This window comes from Eumetopias jubatus, unplaced genomic scaffold (assembly GCF_037043125.1).
Source record: "Eumetopias jubatus isolate StellerSeaLion01/CBP00866 unplaced genomic scaffold, mEumJub1_p1.0 scaffold_10, whole genome shotgun sequence".
NCBI lineage: Eukaryota > Metazoa > Chordata > Mammalia > Carnivora > Otariidae > Eumetopias > Eumetopias jubatus.
Window position 1 is genome coordinate 89,335,545 of NW_028274816.1, and position 22,657 is coordinate 89,358,201.

The 22,657-nt window shown below is 51.4% G+C and overlaps 1 protein-coding gene across 1 annotated transcript; it reads right to left on the reverse strand.

Moving 5' to 3' along the window:
• Positions 1–560: 560 nt before the first annotated feature.
• Positions 561–3,600, reverse strand: SOX9 (SRY-box transcription factor 9). Its single transcript, XM_028112815.2, has 3 exons — positions 3,170–3,600; positions 1,989–2,242; positions 561–1,411 (listed from the first exon to the last, which is right to left on the reverse strand). The coding sequence occupies exons 1-3, from the start codon at positions 3,598–3,600 to the stop codon at positions 561–563; spliced, it is 1,536 nt and encodes a 511-aa protein (XP_027968616.1).
• Between the last annotated feature and the right edge of the window lie 19,057 nt (positions 3,601–22,657).

A 22,657-nucleotide genomic window follows, 5' to 3' on the forward strand; every position in this document is an offset into this window, starting at 1 on the left:
AAATACTCTGGTTGCAGGAAAAGCTAGGGCACACTGTTCAACTAAGTAGTTTAGCTGTTGGAAAAATAAGAGCATTTAATTTCTTTATCTAAAAATATGTATAAATCCCCTCAAAACGGTAATGAATCATACACAGTACATACTAAAAATATTTAAAATAGAGAATATTCCTCACAGAGGACTTTTTTCTTTAATTACTGCTAAAAAATAATTACAAAGTTCAAACAGGCAGAGAGATTGAGCAAATTGGTCACACGATGATTCTCCATTTATCCTCCATTGCTTGCTTTGAAGAAAGTTTTCAAGTTCGGTTTCTCCTCGATTCCGCCGGTCCGCCCGGCCACGAGTGGCCTGGCTACTGATTTGCAGCAAGGTGGTAATGCGTCTGGATAGCTAATGGTTCGGTCCTGGAATCTGGGTACGAGTTGCCTTTAGCTTAAATGTCTTTAAGGAATAAGAAAAAAAAAAAATGTCCCAAGGAAATTCTGGTTGGTTCTTTCTTTCTTCGGTGCTTTTTAGGATCATCACGCGGTCAGCATCCCCCTTGGCGCAAGGCCTCCTCAAGGTCTGGTGAGCTGTGTGTAGACCGGCTGTTCCCAGTGCTGGGGGCTATGGGTCTGCGGGATGGAAGGGACCCCGGAGGTGTCGGCGATGGGGGTGTACATGGGCCGCTGCGCGGGGTTCATGTAGGTGAAGGTGGAGTAGAGGCTGGAGCCCTGGCCCGCCGCGTGGCTGTAGTAGGAGCCGGAGTTCTGGTGGTCTGGATAGTCGTACTGCGAGCGGGTGATGGGCGGGTAGGAGGGGCTGTAGTGCGGGAGGTTGAAGGGGCTGTAGGCGATCTGCTGCGGCGAGTGCTGCTGAGGCTCGCTGTAGTGGCTGGGACTCAGCTGCTCCGTCTTGATGTGCGTTCGCTGCGACTGGCCCGGCTCGCTGCTCAGCGTGGTCAGCGTGTGCGCCGGCTGCGGCTGCGGGGGCGCCGGCTGCGGCTGCGGGGGCGCGGGCTGCGGCTGCGGGGGCGCCTGCGGGGCCTGCGGGGCCTGCGGGGGCTGCTGCGGGGGCGGCGGCGGCGGCGGCGCCTGCTGCTTGGACATCCACACGTGGCCTGCGCCCGCCGGGGTCGCCGCCGTGCTGCTGATGCCGTAGCTGCCCGTGTAGGTGACCTGGCCGTGCGTGGCCGGCACCCCCGGGTGGCCATTGGGCGGCAGGTACTGGTCGAATTCGTTGACGTCGAAGGTCTCGATGTTGGAGATGACGTCGCTGCTCAGCTCGCCGATGTCCACGTCGCGGAAGTCGATGGGGGGCTGTCGGCCCCCCTCTGGCAGGGGGCGCCCCTCGCGCTTCAGGTCAGCCTTGCCGGGCTGCACGTCGGTTTTGGGGGTGGTGGGTGGCGTCGGTGGGCCCTGGGATTGCCCTGCGGGCAACAGAAGAGAAGCAGCACAGAAAATCAACAAGGGCTGTGCAAAGGCCCTAATCTTAGGAACCCTCCTGCGACCCTCCCTCCAAGTTAAAGTGTCAGGAGGACCCGCAACCGCGCGGGAGGCGCGGTGCACCCGAGATAAGTCGCCAAATGATTAACCTGCCAGTACACATTCTGCGATCTCCTTTTATGGGGGGGCAGTTCTGAGGCCTGGAGGATCGGGAGCACAGAATTGCTACTTGTGAAAGAACCCTGTGAGTGCTTCTGGGGTGGCGGAGCGAGAGGAGGAAGAAGTCCTGCAAAGCTGTAAAGGCATTTTACCTCGTAATAAAAATTAATCTGCTAGAATGTAGAGATTGAGGTAGGGCGTGTGTGTGTGTGTGTGTGTGTGTGTGTGGTGTGTGTAGGAGCTTCTCGGGGCCCTGGGCTGGGAGGGGAGGAGGATTAGGCGCTAGGGGTAGTTTTTCCCTCCCCAGGGAGCTCAAAGTCCCTAAACCTACTCGGTGGAGACCTGGGGTGTGCCCGTGGGGCCCACGGGAGGCTTAGCCTGGGGCTGTGGGGGGGGACTCACCCGAGTGCTCCCCGGGGGAGTGCACCTCGCTCATGCCGGAGGAGGAGTGCGGCGAGTCGGCCTGCAGCGCCTTGAAGATGGCGTTGGGGGAGATGTGCGTCTGCTCCGTGGCCTCCTCGGCCTCCGCCTGGCCGTTCTTCACCGACTTCCTCCGCCGCGGCTGGTACTTGTAATCCGGGTGGTCCTTCTTGTGCTGCACGCGCAGCCGCTCCGCCTCCTCCACGAAGGGCCGCTTCTCGCTCTCGTTCAGCAGTCTGGGGGCGGGGGAGGGGGCGCAGAGAGAAACAGAGGGGGTTCTGTGAAACTGGCGGAACTGTCAGGTCGGCGGGAGGGGGAGGTGACCCCGACCCCTCGGCTTCTTCGCACACAACCCCTTCCTCCCTCCTCCCTGCTTTCCAGCCGCTGCTGCAGCTCATAACTTTCCTTAAATTAAAAAGAAAGAAAAAGGAAAGAAAGAAAAAAGGGAAAACTAAATCTCGGTTCTTTTAGTCCGACCTGAGCGGTCACTCCCCGCCCCGCCCTCGCTCCTTCTATTTTGGAAAACCCTGCAGATGAAAATAGCTCTCCGCTGCTTCTGCTCTAAGTGCCTCTGCTACTGCAGTTATAACGCCCCCCCGCCCCCAACACTCTTAAAAGCTTTCCAAAAAACCACTTAATCGGCAAGGAGCTCCTCCTGCACCCCCCCCCGCGTCCACCTATTTCCAGCAGCCCCCCCCCCCCCAATTCCTGCCGGGAGTCTCCTCTGGCCTTGAAGTCTCCCCCCCTTCACCCCATCTCCTTGGTCTGTGGGGCTACACGAGAGAGCGCAGTTGGAGCGAGAGAGGGACAAACTTTACTTCCCACCCAACCCCCCACTTGGGATCGAACTGAACTTCACAGAGACGGGAGATAGGGCTGGCAGCCCCCTCCCACCGTGCCTCCCACAAGTCTTCTCCCATCCTTTGGCTCTCTCGGCCCCCTTCCCCTGCCCCCCTCCCCTCCTTTCCCCCTGAAGAGGAATCCAAGAACTTCGTCAAACTCTGAGCCAAGTTACACTTCGCCCCCCCTACCCAGCCCCCCCCCCCCGCCGCCCCCCTGCTCCGGGGCCGGCAACTCCCTCTTGCTGGGAGGCGGGGCGCGAGAGAGTGTCCCGGCCAGCGCCCCCCGCCACCGCGGAGCCCACCCTGCCGCACCGGCCCTACCTCCAGAGCTTGCCCAGCGTCTTGCTGAGCTCGGCGTTGTGCAGGTGCGGGTACTGGTCGGCGAGCTTCCTGCGCGCCGCCTGCGCCCACACCATGAAGGCGTTCATGGGCCGCTTGACGTGCGGCTTGTTCTTGCTCGAGCCGTTGACGCGCACCGGCATGGGTACCAGCGTCCAGTCGTAGCCCTTGAGCACCTGGCTGACCGCCTCGCGGATGCACACGGGAAACTTGTCCTCCTCGCTCTCCTTCTTCAGGTCCGGCTCGCCCTTGGGGAACGTGTTCTCCTGGGGCCGCGTGTTCTCGGTGTCCGAACCGGAGCCCGAAGGGCAGGGCGAGCCCGCCGAGTCCTCGGACATGGTGGGGCTGGGGGCGCCGGACAGGCCCTTCTCCTGCTCGTCGGTCATCTTCATGAAGGGGTCCAGGAGATTCATACGCGGGCCCGGGGCAGGGGGCGGGTGGCAGGGAAAGGCGAGAAGCCGCGGCGGCTCGGGGACTCGAGGCGCGGGCTCCTCTCCCCTCGGCTGCCCGAACGCGGAGCGAGCGGCTCCCGGGGAGCCTGGCACGTCAGCCGGCTGCGGCGGCAAGCACTTGGGAAGGCGCGCGGTGGCCAGCCCGCAGCTGTCTGCTCCAAGTGGGGTAAGGCGAACTGGAGAGGAGAAGAAGGAGGGGAAGAAAGAGAGCAAAAGCGGGGCGCTTGCACCCCTTTTCTTCTCCTCCTGCAAAGAAAAGTTCCTGGGGTGAAACTGGCAAGTCGCGGCGCAAGTTTCCAGTGAGTTTCAACCTCCGCTCTCAGCTCCTCAACTCGCAGCTCTGGGACTCTTTAATAACTACTGCTCCTCACCTTAGAGACGGCCAGCCAATCACAGCACGGCATTTCAGGGGTTGGCAGGCAGCTGATTGGACTGGATTTTGCGAGGAGGAGGATTGTGGCAGTGGGCTTGGGTGACGAGAGGGGAGGGGAGGAGCGGGGAGGGGAGCGCTGCCTCTGGTCTGGCGTTGGGGGGGGGGTTGCAGCGGGGAAGGCGGGGGACCCGGGACGTCCAAGTGTGTAAGTTTGCCATACTCTCGTAATGTCAGAAGTTTGGTGCCGTCTCCGCACGAATTTTGCGTGCCTGTGTGTGTGTGTGTGTGTGTGTGTGTGTGTGCGCGCGCGCGCGCGCGCGCGCGTCTAGACTAGGATCTGCCCCCACCCCCAAGCATTTCTTTTCACTGCTTTCTGCGCGGTCCCGGAGACTTAGCTGGAGTTTGTAGCATTCGAAAAGCAGTCGTTCTTTAACGCGTAGCCCAGTTTATGCTTCTGGAGCCTGCCTCCTCCGAAAGTGCTTAGAAATGGTCTTTTGAAGCAAATGTTTTGGTGACTCAACGCCCGCTGTTCCTCTGTAATAATCCATATAAATAGATTAACACGCTCTGGTTCGCCGGGACCGGTGCGGCTGGTTGGGATTCTGCTGCGCTCTTGCAAGGGGAATCAATGAAAACCAAAGCTAAGTCCCGGCGAAGGCTGGCGGCAGCGGCGGGGACGCAGTAGCCCCGCGCTCGCGGGAGCCGTCCCCGCGCCACAGCGCCCTTGAACTCTGACAAGTCCTTCTCCAGCCCCCCAAGCCCCCACCCCGCGACACTGCTCTGTGACAGGCAACCGCTTTGACGTTCTGCTTTTCACCTCCTAGCCGAATCCAAACGTCAGCAGGGTTGCCACTGGAAAGAGCTTGCAAACTGCTCTGGCTTTGAGAGATCGAACTTTGCGAATGTGGCCGTCCCGGGCCGAGAGGCTGAGGCCAGTCCCTTGGTTTGTAAAACGCCAAACACACGGGCAGCACCGCAGACAAAACACTCCACTTCGGCGGAGTCGTGCAGCTCGCCTGTTTTCGTCCTCCTTTACAAAACACCTGGAGGGTTAACGCTCCCGTCTCCTGACTGTAATCGGGTCCTTCTCCGACTCGCAGACAGCTAGAAGTCCTGGGGGAGGGATTGGGGGTGTCTCTGGTGTATCTCAAGTGTGATTTGAGCACAACCTTTGTGTTTGCACCAACTGCCTTTAGTGCTTGGCTAGGTATCAGTTCTGGAAGAGAAGAAAAAAAAAATCCTAGGCTCCTGCGGGTTACATGTCTTCAGAATCACAAATAAACGCACAACTGTGGAAATCTCCTAATTTTTAAACTTCCCCCTTTCTGGCTCTCCCAGATGTCCGCCTCGAATTAAATTATTGTTATGGTGAATCGGGCCGCATCATAGCAAAGACTTGTTCATTTCTAATTTGTATATTGCGGACACTATTGCAAGATTTAAAAGAATGATTTCCTGGAAGATTTAAAAAAAAAAATCTCGTTTTCTCTCATTTTCTTCCGAAGAAGTCGACCTTTCTTATAGGAAACGGAATTCTTCAGAAGGTAGTAAGTTGCAACTACAGTTAAATACTATTTACTTTTTAAACGAATGTAACTCACTCACAGTGGATGTCTGTAGTACCCTATAGCTTGTTTACAAGTTTTAGAGACATCCATACAGTAGCCACGTATTCATGGCTCCGTGAATACGCTGGAAAAGTATAAGAACAACTTTGTCCTTTCTTGGGAGAAAAGAGTCCCGCGTAGTGTCAACTGATTTCTGTGTCGTGGGGAGGGGACATTTGTGAGTATAACTGTGTGATTTGTAGGCACCTGACCCAGGAGGACACTCAGAGACTAGAACTTCTGGCAGAAATTTTAACCAAGGCGTCTGTATTTAGTTGCATTTTATTGCAATTCTTGTGTTTACTGGCTTAAAGGCACTGAAGACTGTGACTTTAAGATATTTTGGAATATTTCTCTAAATATTTGTCAAGATAAATAGATACACATAAATACATATTTAATACAATTACGTCATAGGAGATACGTAATTTATAGAATTTTAAATCATAAATTTACAGTGTTTTGTACATTTTCTGTTCATTTGATGCAAACACTCTGTATTGTTGTATCTTCTTCAAAACTGATAAACTGGACTTTTTAAATGGTGCAATTTTCAGCTTCATCCAGAGGGGGCGCCAAAAGCTCAGAAACTGTTTAACTCACAGAAAGGGCAGGAAAACTTTGATGGTGGTGGGGGCTGGTGGTGGTGTGCTCCACTCAATCAGGGCTGCTTTGCTGCTGAGATTTATCTCTGCAGAAATTCCTACTCGATATTTCCTCCCGTTTGGATTCACCTCTAGGCAGCCCAGTTAGAGGAACTGGGAGACGTGTGTCTATACGGGACCGGGCAAGAAAAGAGCGTTCAAGGTGCCTGACGCTTCTAGTCTGCATGGAACGGGGAGATCGGGTTCAGGAGAAGGACCCCTGTCCCCAGATTCCAGACATTGCCCTCTGCTCGTGTGCCAGGACCAGGACAAGTCTGAGTCGTAGACACCGTTGATTAGTCCTGTATTTCTGCAGGGGCTCCGGTGCCAACTCCCCCACCCCCACTCAGGGGTTCGGCTCCGTGTGAGTTTCTCGGGTCGTCCCTGACCTCTCCTCCCTGCCCCAGGAAGACGCTCGCGGTCCGCGACCAGAGGACCCGTGTCAGAGAGCGCCAGAGGGAAAGGAACCCATTCTCAATGTTCAGGTTACAGATCGGGAAACTGAGGCTGTTGGCTCCGTTTTAGCCAGGGCATGCTGCCGAGAGCCAGACGCGGTGGGCTCCTCTTTCTGGTGGGGAAAGGGCGCAGGTCAAGAAAAGCGGCAGGCAGCGGAGGGCCCTTCACCAGTCTGCGACGTGCATTCCGGGCCACGCTCTAAGCAAGCGCCGCGAGGTCTGCCGCGGGGGCAGAGACTTGGAGGTGCAAGCAGATCCCAAGACGGACCTTGAGAAGCCGAGGTCCGGGATCACCCCACCCCCGCCCCGTCTCTTTCAGCGACTAGGGCCGGCGCCGGGTTCAATTTCCCTAGCCTGGGCCGCCGAGCTCCCTCCGCGTCTACGCGGGCGCCAAGTCCGGAGCCCAGAGATGTTGGATTACAGCGAGTTTCGTGGGCTCTGTGGGGCGGTGTGAACACACGGCACAGGGGGGTTTTCCGTCTTCGGATGGCAGTGGACGGCGTGGGCGAATGGGGTTCCCTTTACCTGGGGAATTAGAGACCGTAACCTCTCTTTCCAAAATTTCCTAGCAAAAGTGGGGAGCGTGTCTAAATCCGTTTTCAGCAGGGGTGCATGTCCCCGAAGAATTCGGTTGGGTTGAGCAGCAGAGTCTCCTGAAGATCTCAGCCCCGGGCGATGTTCTCTATAGAGGTGCTCAGGGAAGTGGATATCCCTTCTCTCTGTCAAATTTTCTGGGGGCTCGGTTCCCTTGAGGTAAAAGACCCCAATCCCTGGCGGGACTCTCGGGTCCCCGCTCTCTCCTCGGTGGTTAGTACTTTTCACGCGGCTGCGAGCCCGTTTGCAGGTCGCTCTTCAGGCCGGACACCGGTTCTCTAGGGAGAGGCGGCGGGTAAGCCGTCTCTCAGGACGGCCCTGGGACTGGACAGCAACAGCGCAAGGGAAAAGGAAAATGCCAGGTAGCTTCGTAGGTGCGCAATAAACATCTGTGGACAGCCGAATAAATGCGACCTTTGGACATTCTGCCCCCTTGGGTGTGGGACCCGTCGTAGGCCTCCAGAGCTCCCAGCAACAGGTCCCTAAACGCACGTGACTGTAGAGTCCTACGTGGATTTCTCCCCAAACGGGCGCCCTACTTTGGGAGATTATCCGACATGTGTCACCTAGGACCATAGAGTCCTAGCGCCCCCCGAAACTGTAGGCCAAAAAGGGCTTTCCGTTTTCTTCCCTTTTCTGTTTTCTAACAGAAAGAGGAATGCGGTGGACGGGAGGTGCTGGGTGAGGGAGGCATGAACCTGCAAAGTGCTCCAGGGTGACCTGGCCGGGTTGTGGGGCCGCGGGCGGCTGTGGCCCAGCGGGGCGCCCGCAGGGTGAGGGCCAGAGCCCAGCAACAGATTTCCCATCTGGCTCAACCTGGACGGACTACCAGAGGGGAGGCGGGGAGGGATTGGGAGTAGGAGGTCCCAGTTCCAAAGGGACTGTGCTTCCAGAGGGAGTGTGAGTGTGTGTGTGTGTGTCTCCCTTCCTTTTCTGAAAATATCTGTCTTTTAGGCAAGGTACAGGGGAGACGCGCATCATTTGGATTCCCTCAAAGCATCCCCAGAACGGCCTGGAAATTTCCTTAGGCCAAGTTTTCTTTTTCCCTCTCCAATTTTCCTCTTTTTAAAAATCTTTCAGGCATTTTCATTTAAATGTGCACTTTGCCTTGCTGATCTAAAAACATAAATAAAGTTAAGTGTTCAACGCAGCAGTACTCCCATTGGCAGCCCTGTCCACTGAGCCAAGGGGCTCCCTTCAGCACCAAGAGCTTCCTCCGCAGTTCCCGGGCTCACACCTGTGCCTCCTCCTCCCCTTGAGTCCCCTTTCGGTTTAGGGGTGTTCGGTTCCAGGGAGGACATTGGCAGAAAAGAGCGGAGAGTCTCAGGACAGTTTTGTGTGATTCTCCCCGGATAGACTGGGTTCTATAGCGGGGACTTCATCTCAGGCTGAAGAGACTATAACCAGCTACTCCCACTACGATGTCCTATTGGGTGGGTTATGATGTCGGATCTTTATTAATCAGAGAAAATGTTTCCATCAAACCACAGAAAAGGGAGAAATGCTACTAGTATACAATTCCAAAGGTAACTGTAAGAATTAAATACAAATTATCTTGTGACGTTCTTGTAAGCCTTTTCTCTCTCACCCGGGCCTCGGGCTCCCCCGGGCAGAGCGCATCTTCCCGGGGTTACTGGAACCTATAGATTCGCGGGGCGAAACCGAGTGTCCTGAAGCTGCGAGCTGAGCTCGGCTTTGGAGAAGCGTGAGCGCGCAGCGGGGTTGCCGGACTTTGGGCAGCGGCGGGGGAACCAGGAGTGCGGAGGCCCTGAAGTCAGCCCCCAACTTTGGAGTTTCCTGGAGAGTGACGTCTTAACGCGGGGGGGGGCGCTCTGTCGGCGGAGGGCTCTCAGATCTGTGACGTCATAAAACTACCCGGAGGTTGGCTGATCCGGAGCCACGGAGAATGGCCCGGGGGCTTCTTCAGAAAGTGGGGGCCCGCAGGGAACGCGGGGACCCGCCAGGCTGCCTACCATGTCATTGTTTATTTCAAATTAATTTCTTGGTGCGCATTGCTGTCTGCAAGCCTGCGGGAGAGAGAGTGTTATTACAGGATTCCATTCTGGGTTTGTTTGAAGGGGAAGCCAGGGCTCTCTGGTACCGTCTCAGCTTTGAATAGGCAGATCAGGGAATTTGGAGAAAGCAGGTCCCCCCCCCCCCCCCCCCCCCGCTTTCCTGCATTTCCCCTTTCTCTTCAACATCTTTCTCCCAAGACCCTTTCACTGATGTGAAAGGTGTAAGTAGAGTCTTAAATGCCTTTTTCCTCCTCTGTTACATCTCCTCCCCACTTTCTTTTTTTTTTTTAATGAGAATGACATTTGGCCAGGTGAAGGCGAGAGGGACAGTTTTTTGTTTGTTCCTTTCTCCTCCCTTAAATCTCCAGAAAATCTCGCAGCGTCCCTGCTACTATCTTAAGAACACAATGTATTTACATCTTATGAAAGGGCAGGTTGTTTGCTTTCACACAGAGTTCTAGCACTGGAACCTCCTTCTCTCCCAATTTCCAGATTGGCTGAAACTCAAGGGAAGGCCTAACAGAGCAGGGTCTGGACGAGGTATGGGCTGTTTGCAGAAACGGCCTCCCTTTGGGGTGCTCCTAAAGCTCACAAAATTGTCAACTCAGGTTGGCAGTGGACTGTCTTTTTACCCTTAATATCCATGTGCAAAGCAGAGACAAATAAGCAGTTCCTGCTATAAATTAGGGATAAGGTCCCCCTAGATTCAATCATCAGAGCATTTTATTATTCTTTAAAAGAGAAGGTCAAGTCTCAGAGCACCCTAAATGTAGGCATCTTTCCCTTAAATACTTTCTTGGAGCAATGGAGACATCTCACAGGGTGACACGTCTCCTTCAGCAACTAGGAGAAACGGTGGTATCTGGTGAGGGTTGATATCTCTGTAGGAAAGGAAGGCACCCTGGTTGGTCTTGGCTCAGACACTGTCCCCAGTCATTCACCGACACCCCCTCTGCCTCCAGGGTCCACTTCTCCCCAGAGTCTCTCTTGGACAAAGTCTCCCAAGGGAGCCCAGATTCCAGTTTTCCTTTGAACCTTGACTATAATAAAGGCATGAGGTATGTCAGGCAACAGGTGCTTGCAGATTTTGAGGCATGGGTGACCCCAGAAGGCTGTGCAGGACCTGGAACAGCAGGGTGCATGGGCCCCAGCATTGGGCTCCAGATGACAGAGCACAGTTGGGGGTGGATTCAGCCCCTGTCTGCCCATACCCCATTTTGCCCCCCCCCAGGGCATTTTGTGTTCTGAGAACCTCTTTCTCTGCCTCTACCATGGATTTTTCTTTCCTTGCTCTGAAAGAGTGCATGGATCACAGAGGGCTGCCTCCTATCCTTGGTCCTCCGTCAGAGTGCTGAGGGGAAGACAAAGGAGGGAGGAGGGGTCCCTGAACACCTGGCTCAATGGCAGATGCCTTTCCATCCTTTTCTTGGGCCCCAGAAGTCACCCCTCTCTTCCATCGCTGGTGGTTGGTGATGCTGTGCCACTCTTGGCCTGAGCCATCACCTCCCACCCCACCACCCCTCCCCTTTCTCGGTCCAAGCCCAGAAATGCCTTGTAGTGTGTGGTACGCTTCACTCTCTCTTTGGGGGACATCTGCCAACCAGCACAGTGGTGATGACAGTTTCCAGATGATTTTCCAGGAGCAAAGAAATCTTCTGAGGGAGGAGAGAGCGGCATTGGCCAAACGCTGAGTGGGCTGAACATTGTGGTTCCGGAAGAGGCCCAGGGAGGTGGGGTTCTGTGGGGCTCCAGGATTTTTTTTCCCCCTCCAGAGTCTGCCTAAAGCAAAAGTCACTAATTGCTTTTTATTTTCCTGGCACTTAAGAGGTTCTCTGGATTCTGACTCTCCTCCAAGAACTTAGGTCTGAGGAAAGCAGGCTTTCAGGGTGATAACGGGGGAGGGGGCATGGTAATTGGCCTCCAAGCTCACCTGCCTCAGCTCAGCGGGGCTCGAGACCTGTTTCAGCCAACTTCTGGGCTAGTTTCATTAGCCCAGAACACTGCACATGTCAGACAGATGACGGAAGGAACACTCCCTTAGCCCCTTCTTCTGTCCCCAGCCCAACTTCACTTCTGCCAAGGACACTTTGATTTTTCAGTCAAACCAACCAGGAAGTGGGAGTGAGGTTGCCTTTGAGAATTAAGAATGAGGGTGCCTGAGTGGCTCGGTTGGTTAAGCGACTGCCTTCGGCTCAGGTCATGATCCTGGAGTCCCAGGATCGAGTCCCACGTCGGGCTCCCTGCTCAGTGGGGAGTCTGCTTCTCCCTCTGACCCTTTTCCCTCTCATGCTTTCTATCTCTCATTCTTTCTCTCTCAAATAAATAAATAAAATCTTTAAAAAAAAAAAACAACAACAAAAAAAAAGAGAATTAAGAGTGAGTTCAGAGAAAGGATTTGGTTCTCTCTGGATCCTGAAAAATTCCAAGCAATGCTCCCTTAGAAGGAAAGAAATATTGCTATTATTATTATTATTGCTCATGCCTAAGAGCATCCCTAACTCCTCAAATCTCCCCCATGTCCTTTGGCTATTTCTCCAAGACCCATGGGTAGAACTAGCCCTGTCTTCCTAGACGAATATACTGGCTTCTTCCCCGTCTTCAAGAGTTTCCTTTCTACTGTACTGGGGAGCCTTCCCTACAACTCTCGCTTGCAGTCCTCATCTCTCTTTTCAGGGAAGGGTGTCTCTCCCAATATAAGCCGTCCTCACCTACCGTTCTCTTAGAAAAGGTGTGAGGCTCATTCAGACTATGGAGTAAATGACTATTAGGGCTCAGTCTCTTCTCAGTCTGAGAGGCATCCAGACTGTGGTAGGGAATGGAGATCCAGTTCAAAGGCTAAACCCTCCGTGAAGACTTGAATTCTCTCCAAGAAAAGATATTTGTGTTCTTATAAGATTTTGTTCATGCCCTTTCATGCTGTCGTTTGTCTACTGTGTGTAGTGTATATGCTCACCCCCTCAACTGTGATCTCCTTGAGGACAATGACAGAGTGTTATTCTATTCTGTGTGCCACATAGACTCTGCCAAATAAATGTGTAGTGCAGGAATGAATGACCAAAATTTAGCCAAAGCAATGAATACCTAATAGTACATTTCAGCTACCAGGCACATAGTGGGATACCTTGGCCAGTTAGATGAGATGTCTTTATGGCTTCCCTCAAAATGTGGCCTGTAGATGGCTATCTGTGCCACTCACAAGGAAGTCTGTCCTTGCCCAGAAACTTCTTCTAAATTTCCTGTCCTCTGGAAAGGGTGTTAGAGACATGCCTTTGGAGAATATTTGGAGTGATGGACATAAAGCTTTCAGATTGCAATCTTTACACATTTCTGGCCTTGATTTACAGGTTTTGAGAAAACAATCAAACCACAAACTGAAGTCATTATTAACATATCAGAACCTCTAAAACCTCTAGACTTTGCTACCCAAATATACAATGATAATAAATATTTTTTTCTTCCTGGTTTTCTTGCTTGCTTTTCTAAGCACAAAGCACAGCCCTTTCATGGATGAGCCCCAGAGTGGCTGACTGCTGAATGAATGGTGGGTGGGGTGGGGGTGGAGGAGTGGGGGTGGGGGGCAGGGCAGAGGGGACAAGTTTGACCTGCTTTCCCCTGCAGCTCCTCTAAGGAAGGCATTTTCTTTTCTCTGCAAAGGGCACTGCTGTTTGTTTGGAGAAGGAGAGCTGTGGGTATGGAATTAGGGGGTGTCATGTGGGCTGCACGTGTGGCTAGAGCTACCTGAAATCTGTAGGCTAATCACTCCCAGATGGCCCCAGGGACTGCAGTCCCAAGAGCCTCAGGAACACAAATCCCTCCCCAACTCCTCCTGGGGGGAGGGATTTAAAGGGAAAGCAGGATGGAAGTGTGTGTATATGGATGTGCCTTGCCTAGGCACTTTTGGGACTTGTGATTCAGTTTGGACCTAAGGCCCTACATCCTTTCCGACCAGAGGCATTTGAAAAACAATGTCACCCATCTCCTTCCCTGCCCCTAAATCCAAACTGTGATTTACTTAGAAGAAGGAGGAGGTGCAAGAAAATGAGAAACAGAAGGAGGAGAGAAACACTAGCTTCAGGAACTATCCACTGGCTGGAGGGTGGGGTGGGGTGGGGTGGGCGGAGTTCATTTCAGCAGGTATTTATTTAGGTATTAAATGTCAAAAGTGCCTTAGCTTTTTGCTGCTCCTGGGTGAAACTTTTTTGCTCAGGTGGGTGGGGCCATGCAGTGAGGGGTCAAGAGTGAGCATTCTCTTCTAGCCAGTGGGCAGCCACCCCACGGAGGAAATGTGGGGTGCCGGCTTGGAGAGGAGAAGCCTTCACCTTGGCCTCAGTCTGTCCGGGGCCTGTATTCTCCCTCCTCCGCCCAAGGCACCGTGTCGGCTTCGGTCCACACTGTGGGCTGTATCTCACTTAGGACAGCTCTCCACAGTTCCCACCCAACACGCGTCCGGCCGCTGCAGAACCAGGATCCCGGTGTGGGGGACCGGGGGGGGGGTGGGGGGGGCGGTGCGTGGCTGCCGCCCCCGCAGGGCCCGGCGCGGAGAATTTCACACGCTGCTGTGAGCGTGGAGCCCTGCTCTCAGGCACGCAATCGGCCGCCTCGGCCGGGGAGCCCGCTCCCCCGCGGCGGCCCTGTCCTCCTCGCACTGGCGCTGTTTTTTTGGGTCACGCGGGGAGGTTGGGGCTTCGCTCTTTTGTGAACTGCACTTTTTGATCTTATCTCCTCCTTTCTTTCCTAATCAGAGTTTGGCTGTCTCTCTCTCGGGGGAGCAGAGAACAAAGTGTGACTTGAACCATGCACATCTAACGTGTCTTCCCGCCTCTTAATTTGTCTTTCTTGAGAACTGCTCTGGGTTTGCAGGAGTGGCGCGTTGGCTGATTTGGTCTCCCGGCCATCGCTTTGCTTCATTTTACTCTGGTGTGTGTTGGATTTCTTTTTTCTCAGAGGCATGTGGCAACCTTTGTACCCCTTGATCCTGGCCTGTCCAGATTTCCCAAATCATTTTGTTCTGCGGGGCAGAAATGGGTTGTCACTATCCCCTTTAAATCCAGGCAAATCCTCATTTGGAAGTGCAGGCCCTCCATTATCATCCTGGTCTAAATTTTTCTTTTCTACTCCGTTGGGACATTTATTAGCAAGAGGAAATGTTTGCGGAGCCCTTACTATGTGCTCCGTGGTGTGCTAAGGGCTTTCCGTGGATATAGCACCTGGCTCCCCCCCAAAAAAACCTTTCATAGGACTTCTTAACTCCTTTTCCCATTTAACAGATGAGAAAGCCCAGGTCTAGAATGGTTCATTCTCTTTTCTAAACTTTCAAAACTCTAAGTGTTACGGGGTTAAAAACCCACTCACAACAAGTGTGGAATAAGGAAACAGTAGCTACCAACTCTTGGATGCTTACTTACTTGTGATAATTCATTTACTAGGAGACCAGTCGGGCTATGCCTTCATCATCTCTCTTCTATGGTGGGGGAAACTGTTTACCCACAGTCTTGTATCTTTTGGGCCCCGCCTTATTTTCTTGGGACTCTGTGTTTCATGGGGCAACGCTAATCCACGTTTGCGGTCTTGCATTTAGCGCAAGCGGTGGAGGATGTGGTGTTGACACTCACTGTTTGCTCTTATGAGCTGTCCTCCCCTTTCTGCACAGACTCCTGAAGCTGAAGGACATGTCCTTTTCGGGATGAATCAAAATAGGATCCTCTGGTTCAAATGTGGTCTGAATGATAACGCGTTTCATTTGTACGGCGGACGGACGTTTAAAACTCGGTGGTGTTTCGCATGCCCAGAGAAGGCCGTGATGCCGGTTTAAGGAGAGAGGAAGCTGGTACACAGAAGGTGGGGCAGAGACACTCGGACCCCTGACCACGGTGCGGGGGTCTATCCACTGTTCTAGCTGTTTTTTTTTTTTTCCATGCAAGAGCCAGCTTAGAACTCCCTGGGCCTCCGTCTTCATCTTTGGCAATTATTCCCGTATGATGGGTTGGAAAAGATGGAAAAGTGGGGTAAAGGCGATTGGTAAGGACTATTTCCTGAGAATGAATATACAGAATGCAGACAGCAGATTTCAGGAGGACAAAGATCCCATTTAATTGCTGTCCCCTCAGCTCAGATCCCTCTCAGGGGAGCCAGGGAAACCTACTGGGGACAAGAACGATGACCAATTCAAATGTCAGGACTCCTGCCTTTAAGAAGCTTCCACTATGTTCTAACAATGACACAGAGCTCTTTAAGGAAGCAGCGCACATTCATTCCACAAACATTTCACCAATGTCTAAGAGAGGCCTGGCTCCGTGCTGTATGACTAGCCCCACGGACCAACTCAAGGGCAACTGCATTTTTAAATCCATCATGGCTTAGCTCTAAAGCCCTTGTCAGTTTGGCCTTTTGTGAAGGAAAAAAAAAAAAAAAAAAAGGAAAGAAAAGAGAAAGAAAAGCCAACAAAAACAAAAACAAACAACAACAAAAAACTCCCAAACAAAACACAGACAAACAAAACCCCACTGCGTTTGGGACCTGATCAGCAAAAGAGAAAGCCACACACCCGTGCCACATAACCGGACCCTCCCTTATCCCCTCCCCGTTGTGGGGCTGACGCTCAGTCATTGTCTTCTTCTAAGTCTGCGGCCACAGAGGTTTCCATGGTCGTTATAAAGTGCTTTGTGTATTGGAAACTGCGAATAAAAAGGTAGGGGGAGAAAAAAAAAAAAAGGCGAACCACCAAGTTCACCCAAACCCTAAACCTCAGGCTCCTGGAAAGAAGCAGCTGCACGAAATCGTCCCAGACTGCAAACATGCCATCAGCAGGGAGGGCGAATGACAATCGTTGCCTGAGATACTGGTGGTTCTGCCACACTTCGGAGGCCTTGGCTGCCGAGTCCACACCGAGGAGGAGTGGAGATCCTTCATAAGTTTCTGAAAGCAAGGCACTTGCTATCTGCTGCCCTCTCACCTCGCCCCCTGGGACAAGGCTGGTCCTCTCCCCCTGGGGGCTCCTGGCTGACCCTCAGAACTAGCTAGCCTCCTTCTTGAGAGTGGTCACCTTTCCTTCCAATGCTGATCTGGGAGAGCAGGAGGCCTACCTTTCAAATTTCCCCACAGTTTCTGAAAGAAAGTATTATTTCCTCAAAACTGCCCAGGTTAGGAACAAAGGCAGACTCTGGGTCTTCTTTAAGCAGGATAGAATGGAATTGACATTCCTTTAAAATGGCTTGTTATTACAGCCGATTTCTGCTAACAATTACCTGACAATAAAGAAGGGGATCTGACTCCTTGAGGGGCTTGTTGAGTTTCCCTTTCTCCCCGTTTTCTTTTGGTGGAGCCTTAAAAAAATGGACGCATACTTGGAGTTCAGATTTAGACAGGTCTAGTCTATCAACATCCATGACATATGTGTAAATCCTACTGGACAAATAATGATTTTATATGGGTATGCATGCATGTGTGTCTGAGTGTCTGCGTGTGTATGTATGTGTGTTCTCAGGGAGAGGGACATAGAGATAATTTCTTTCCTTTTATAATCAAGTTGTCTTTTCTTGAGAATGGGATGGTAGGAAAAAGAAAAGAGGGAGTTGCTGAATTTTAGAGACACGTATATGGAAAGTCTATTAGGATGGTTGGTCTCACAAGCAGATTCAGTATCTTTTTATTATCTGATTTGAGCAAATGCTGTGCATGTAATTGATGTTCAATAAATATTTGTCGAAAAGAATTGCACCTGCTATGCTTGATGTGTTGAAGGAGAAGGAAGCCCAGACTATGGACTGGAATTTGTCAGCTGGGAGTAACATCTTTTGTGGTTGGTTTGGGGGATATGAGCGTTCCCCCAAATGCGACACAGCATAAACAGTAGGGCTGGACATTTGGTTAAACCTAAATGTTTGCCAACACAATATAACCTCCATATATCTTTCTGATAGTAATCCTGAATTCTTAGACCAGAAATGTGACCACATGTTCCGTGGTCTTCTGTAAAACACCGTGCTTCTCAACAAGCCAGTTTTGTCATATTAAAAATAAGAAGTTGTCTTGTCTGAGTTCCCGTTGATATTTAAGCTGCATTGACCCCGGCTTACTAGGAGTTTTGACATGCCAGATAAGAGCTAGATTCAAAAGGCCAATCCAAACCAGACACCTGGCCTTATCAACATTGTTATTCCAGTAGATCTGTCTGCTTGATAGAGAAACTGGGGGTAGAAGTGGTAGGTGCCCTAAATGCCCCAGCCTAGTGAAAGGTACGGTGCTCCATAAATACCCCTTGCAGCCTGATGGACGTACTTCAGTGGCTCAGTAGACAACCAAACAGAAAACTCCCTGACTGCCAGAAGGTTTGGTTGTTTGGGGATGGCCAGAAGCTGCCTTGGGACTTCAGATGTGGGCTAGACTTTTCAGAGGTAATACGAGCCAAGAGGGGGTCATGTCCATGTAATATTCTTTGTAATGTGAGCCTCACACACCCAGTGAGCAGAATCCTTTTTTGATGAGGATGGGTTTAATAGCAGATCGATAGGTTTTTTTGTTTGTTTGTTTCAACCCAAACTGAGGTATCACCTTTCCCTTTCACCCCTTTGTTCCCACCTTTCTGGCTCCCGCTTACGGGGCCCCACACATTGATTTTAATTTTCAACACTTAGCGCCTGACTTAGTGATCTAAGATCACTGACTCAGAAAACGGGAAAGGTCAGTCTGACTAACACCTCACCCAGCGTCCTGGGATTAGCATCCAAAACAAACAGATCAGAGATGGGATGCAGACTCCCAAGAGACAATTCCCACGTGTGAGAAAGCCCAGGAGAAACGGATGGCATTTCTCAAGCTCACTGACGTCACTCAGGTTCACGATCCAAGGCTTTACCTTACTGAGGTTGGGGGTTGGGATTCTACCGGAAGAGCCCAAGAACGAGGCTGGTGGGTTAAAAAAAAAAAAAAAGGAGGGAGAGGGAGAGGCATTCTTTCTGCTAATCAAAGGAGAAACCAAATAAAAAGAATGAGGTCCAAGAAAAATATACCTCTATTGTTTTGGGGGCATAAGATGCTGGCTTGGAGGCTTCACTGAGTAATCCAAGCCACACCCTTTCTCTGTGGGACTAAAGGAATGTTGGCTGTTTCTCTGGAGGCCAGGTGGGAGGTGGGTAGACAGGTCTATGGAGATGAGAATTTCTTGGAGCTGGAACTCTGCGAACATCCCCCATGGCCTTGCAGCTGGGAGGCTGGGGCACAGAGAAGCAGGAATGAAGGGCTGAGTTAGGGCCAGGCACAATGACCACAGTAAGGGATGGGGGGGGGGGGGAAGCAGAGAAAGGTGGAAGGAAACGAGGAAACAGGGAGGGAAATGACCCTGTTCTTTTTGTCCTTCTCCGAACAGGGGCTTCTGTGTCCTCAAGAGCCCCTTGGCTTTCTTTCATGAAACCATAGGGCGGATACCCAGGGAGAGGTGGTGTGTCTGGGTCTGAGGTGCGACAGGAAGCAGGAAGTACCAGTCATTTCACAAGAAGGCTTGACAGTGTGGAGAGAGCCAGCGAAAACTGGCAGCCCCCCAAGGTGGGGTAGGAAAGTCTGGCCTGGCGTAAAGAACACTTGGCTCCACATAGTTTTGTGGGTATGTTAAAAAACAGGGCAGTCCACAAAGTTGTTCTGCCAGCCCACCTAAAACATCACTTTCTCTTCCCCATCGCTGATTGTTTCTCTATGATGACAGATCAGCTGCTGGCAGTGAACTTCCCAAGGAAGGCCCAAGGAAGGATTAATGTGACCAAAGGTCTTGGCAGGACGGTCCTTTCCAATAGCAAGTTCTTAATTACAATTCTCATGAGTGTATGTAGGCTCCCGATGGACCCTACTACCTAATGTATCCCTCCTTCTCCCCTTCATCCTCTTTCTCTTTAGATTTTAGCAAGAACCTACTTGTATGGATATAGCTCTGGAATCACCTGTAACTCTATTTGGGGGAGAGTTTCACTGTTGGATCAGTGTTGGATTCATTTCCTTCTGAACACTTCCATCCCCCTTTTATTTTTGGATCTTTGTCTGTCTCCTGGGCTGGGGAATCTCTCACTCCAACTGTAGCTCCAATTCCTCAACTTCTAACTTATCTTCTTCAACTATTACTGGCAAAGACTCAGAATATGCCTCTGCTTGGTCATCTTGGATGCAAAATCTGTGAGATTCATCCACAGTGTCCTATCTTGGTCTATCTGAAACTGCATCCCTTTGAGAAAGACTGTATCAGTAGGGCACCTTCACTTTTCCAGAACACTTGTTCTATAGTTGATTTGTTTCAGTTGTCAGGTCTCTGGACTTATGCCAATGGGCGTTATTAATTATTTAATGCACAGCAGCACTCTGGATTCAGAACTCATGGGTTTGCTCTCTCCCTCCCTCCCTTCCTGTCTTCCTTCCTTCTTTTGTTCAGTTTGCTCTGTGACTCTAGAAAAGTTATAGCACTTGTCTGGGCTCCCATGGTATCTCTTATTCAAAGGCGGTTCTTCATCAAAAGTTAGCATCCACTTATCCTTTCTTTTGCCTTTCCCAAGGCTGAGAGACTTACCTTAGAGATCCGTGACATGCTCCCTCATGGAGGAGTCTGGTTAGAATGAGTTTGAAGGAACTTAGGATGAGGGAAGGGTTGGAAGAAGTCCAGAGATTTTTGGGCTGAAAGATGACAGTCTAGTTGCCTTTCAGGAATCCCATGTCTTACCCTAGAAACAGAGAAGAACTAAGCATCTATGGGGCAACGGCCCCAGAACTTTCAGGGTTTAGAATGTGTATGGCAGCTACCATGGAAAATATCTTTGCACTGAACAGATGAGAGATGAACCAGTCTGGACATATTTCCATGATGTCAATAGCCATGTTTACAGTAGAACATATGGACGAAGTTTAGATTTGATAAGTCTCCATCACTTTTCACAAAAAGATGATCCAGCCAATAAAAGGTATACTTTAGCAAGTGCTTGTGTTAGAATTCTATTTGTCTGATACAGCGTGGAAGTACCCACCTGGGGCATTTTCACATTTTCCAGTTTCTTACCAGAGCTGTACCATCCAGTGTTCTGAATTAAAAATCTGAGCGCTCTGAGCAGTGCTTTGCAAGAAGAGTCTTTGCCACGCCATACAGAAAATAGCTCTCCAGGTGCACCTGTCATCTAGGGTGCTACCCTCACCATACTTGAGGTGGCCTTGACTATTAAAACAATGAGGTACAGGCAGCTGAAGCAATCAGAAACACTGCTGTTGGTTATGTCCTGAGCTGTAATTGGGTACTGATTGGGTGCCCTCTCTAAAACACTACTACAGCTAGTAATAATAATCCTTGAATTATTCCTTGAAAAGCCACTGCAAGTGAAAGCTCTGTACTAAATGAACCATGTGTCGCTCATTTCACAATGGCACCACAAGGCAGTGGCCTGGGTTTTCAGCCGGATTCCCCACAGTCGGTTACTGTGAGGATCTGGGCTAGCCGGTGTCACGTGGAAGAGTTCCTGGCGTCTGATAAATGCTCAACATAGGTTAACTGGAGTTAGCTCGATGCCTATTGTACATTGAAGGCAAACTGAGGCTCAGAACAATAAAATAACACACCCAAGTTCCCCTAGCAGGTACGTGGAAGGGTTGTGATAAAAAACCCAAGTCTGTCTGTGGAGAAAGGGAGTCCTGGCTCCACAAACACCATGCAGAACAAGGCAATCACTTAAAATTTTATCTCATGGGGCGCCTGGGTGGCTCAGTCCTTAAACGTCTGCCTTCGGCTCGGGTCATGATCCCAGCGTCCTGGGATTGAGCCTTGCGTCAGGCTCCCTGCTCGGCGGGAAGCCTGCTTCTCCCTCTCCCACTCCCCCTGCTTGTGTTCCTGCTCTTGCTGTGTCTCTCTCTGTCAAATAAATAAATAAAATCTTAAAAAAAAAAAAAACTGTATCTCATGAGTGATGACCCTATGGTTTATTTGTTTTCAAATTTTCTGGATATTTGACATTTTCATAATAAGATGCTAAGAGAATATTGGTGCCATCGGAACATGATGAGGCTCATGCAGAAGGCAAAAGGGCCTCGGCCAGGTGATCCAGGCTGGAATGTCAGCGTCTTCTAGAGGTGAGAGGGAGTAGCCACAGGAGCCGCGGCCTGAAGCTCTGCGCTCTCCCGGGGACATCATCCAGAGGCTGTCCCCACCTAGTTGGAGGATAGGTGGTAAGGAACAAAAAGGCTTTTCCCCCCAGCCCTGGCTGATGGTCACATTACATAATGTAAAGTTATGTGTCTGCTGCGTGGTTGGCAGGAGCTGATCGCGATATGTTGATAATACACGGAGTCTTGCATGCAAACTTTGTTTATACGCTGGGCCCTCCCTCCGAGTCTGGGGCAGGTAGCTGGTTGCGCAGCCTCCATCGGAGCCTGGAAGTGTCAGTATTTTGTGGATACTCATGTTTATTTTGCTGTCTAACTATGTTAGCCATTGTGAGTTTGGTTAAAACAACGCACTTGTAAAGACACGGAGAAAGCATCCTTTGATACAGAGGCAACTACACTTCCACGTGTATCTGCCTTGTCAGATGGCACCCCTGTCCACGGAGGAAGGGACCACCCCTGGTCCAGAAGATGAGAGCCCTGATTTGATGCTTCATCGAGTTGCCTAAAAAATGTGTTTTTATGTGAATGCCCATTTAAATACATAACCAAGTTTCATGTCAACTGTGGCTGTTGGTTTCTGAGAACCGAGAACTGGCCTCCTGTCTTTGAAGGGATAGCAGAAAGATGCGTTCCAGTCTGTCTCTTCCAAGCCATCAGATCTGACTGGGAAAAGAGACCAGCCCTTCTCAAGAAGCCTCCACCATCCCAGCCAACAGGGAACTTGGGCCTCAGGTTGAGGCAGGTTCCCACGAAGCAGCCAAATGTTTGCAAAACAAGCACCAGGATGAAGAGGCTCGTTCTGCAGAGACATCCCATGGTTGCGACAGTCTTGGAAGATGTGAGTGAGCTGATGGAAGCGCCCTGGGGAGCCAGGGTTGAGAGGCAGACCTGCCTGGGAAGAGCCAGGTCCCCTCTGCTCGCTGCTGCCCCGACCCGGCGTGCCGAGCAAGGGAGGGCTGACGGGTTGGGATAATTGTCCTGTGTTTATATTTGAAAAGGGATACTACACTTCCAGGATAATTCCCTCCAGCCTCCTCTTGGGCTAAGATTTCCAATTGGTCTAAAATCCCGAAGAAAAATCGGGGGCTGATTACCTGGCCGACCGGACTGCAATCACACCTTTCAATACTAATTATGTGCTCGTTGAGTTCAATGACATTGAGCATCCAGGCTCTGGCTGGGGCGAACCTTGCCCAGTGGCTTGCCC

Coding starts and splice junctions, on each gene's coding strand:
- SOX9 (XM_028112815.2), bottom strand. CDS start 3,600: ATGAATCTCCTGGACCCCTTCATGAAGATGACCGACGAGCAGGAGAAG. Junction 2,243..3,169: donor ACGCTGGGCAAGCTCTGGAG/GTAGGGCCGGTG, acceptor CCCCGCCCCCAG/ACTGCTGAACGAGAGCGAGA. Junction 1,412..1,988: donor CTCCCCCGGGGAGCACTCGG/GTGAGTCCCCCC, acceptor TGTTGCCCGCAG/GGCAATCCCAGGGCCCACCG.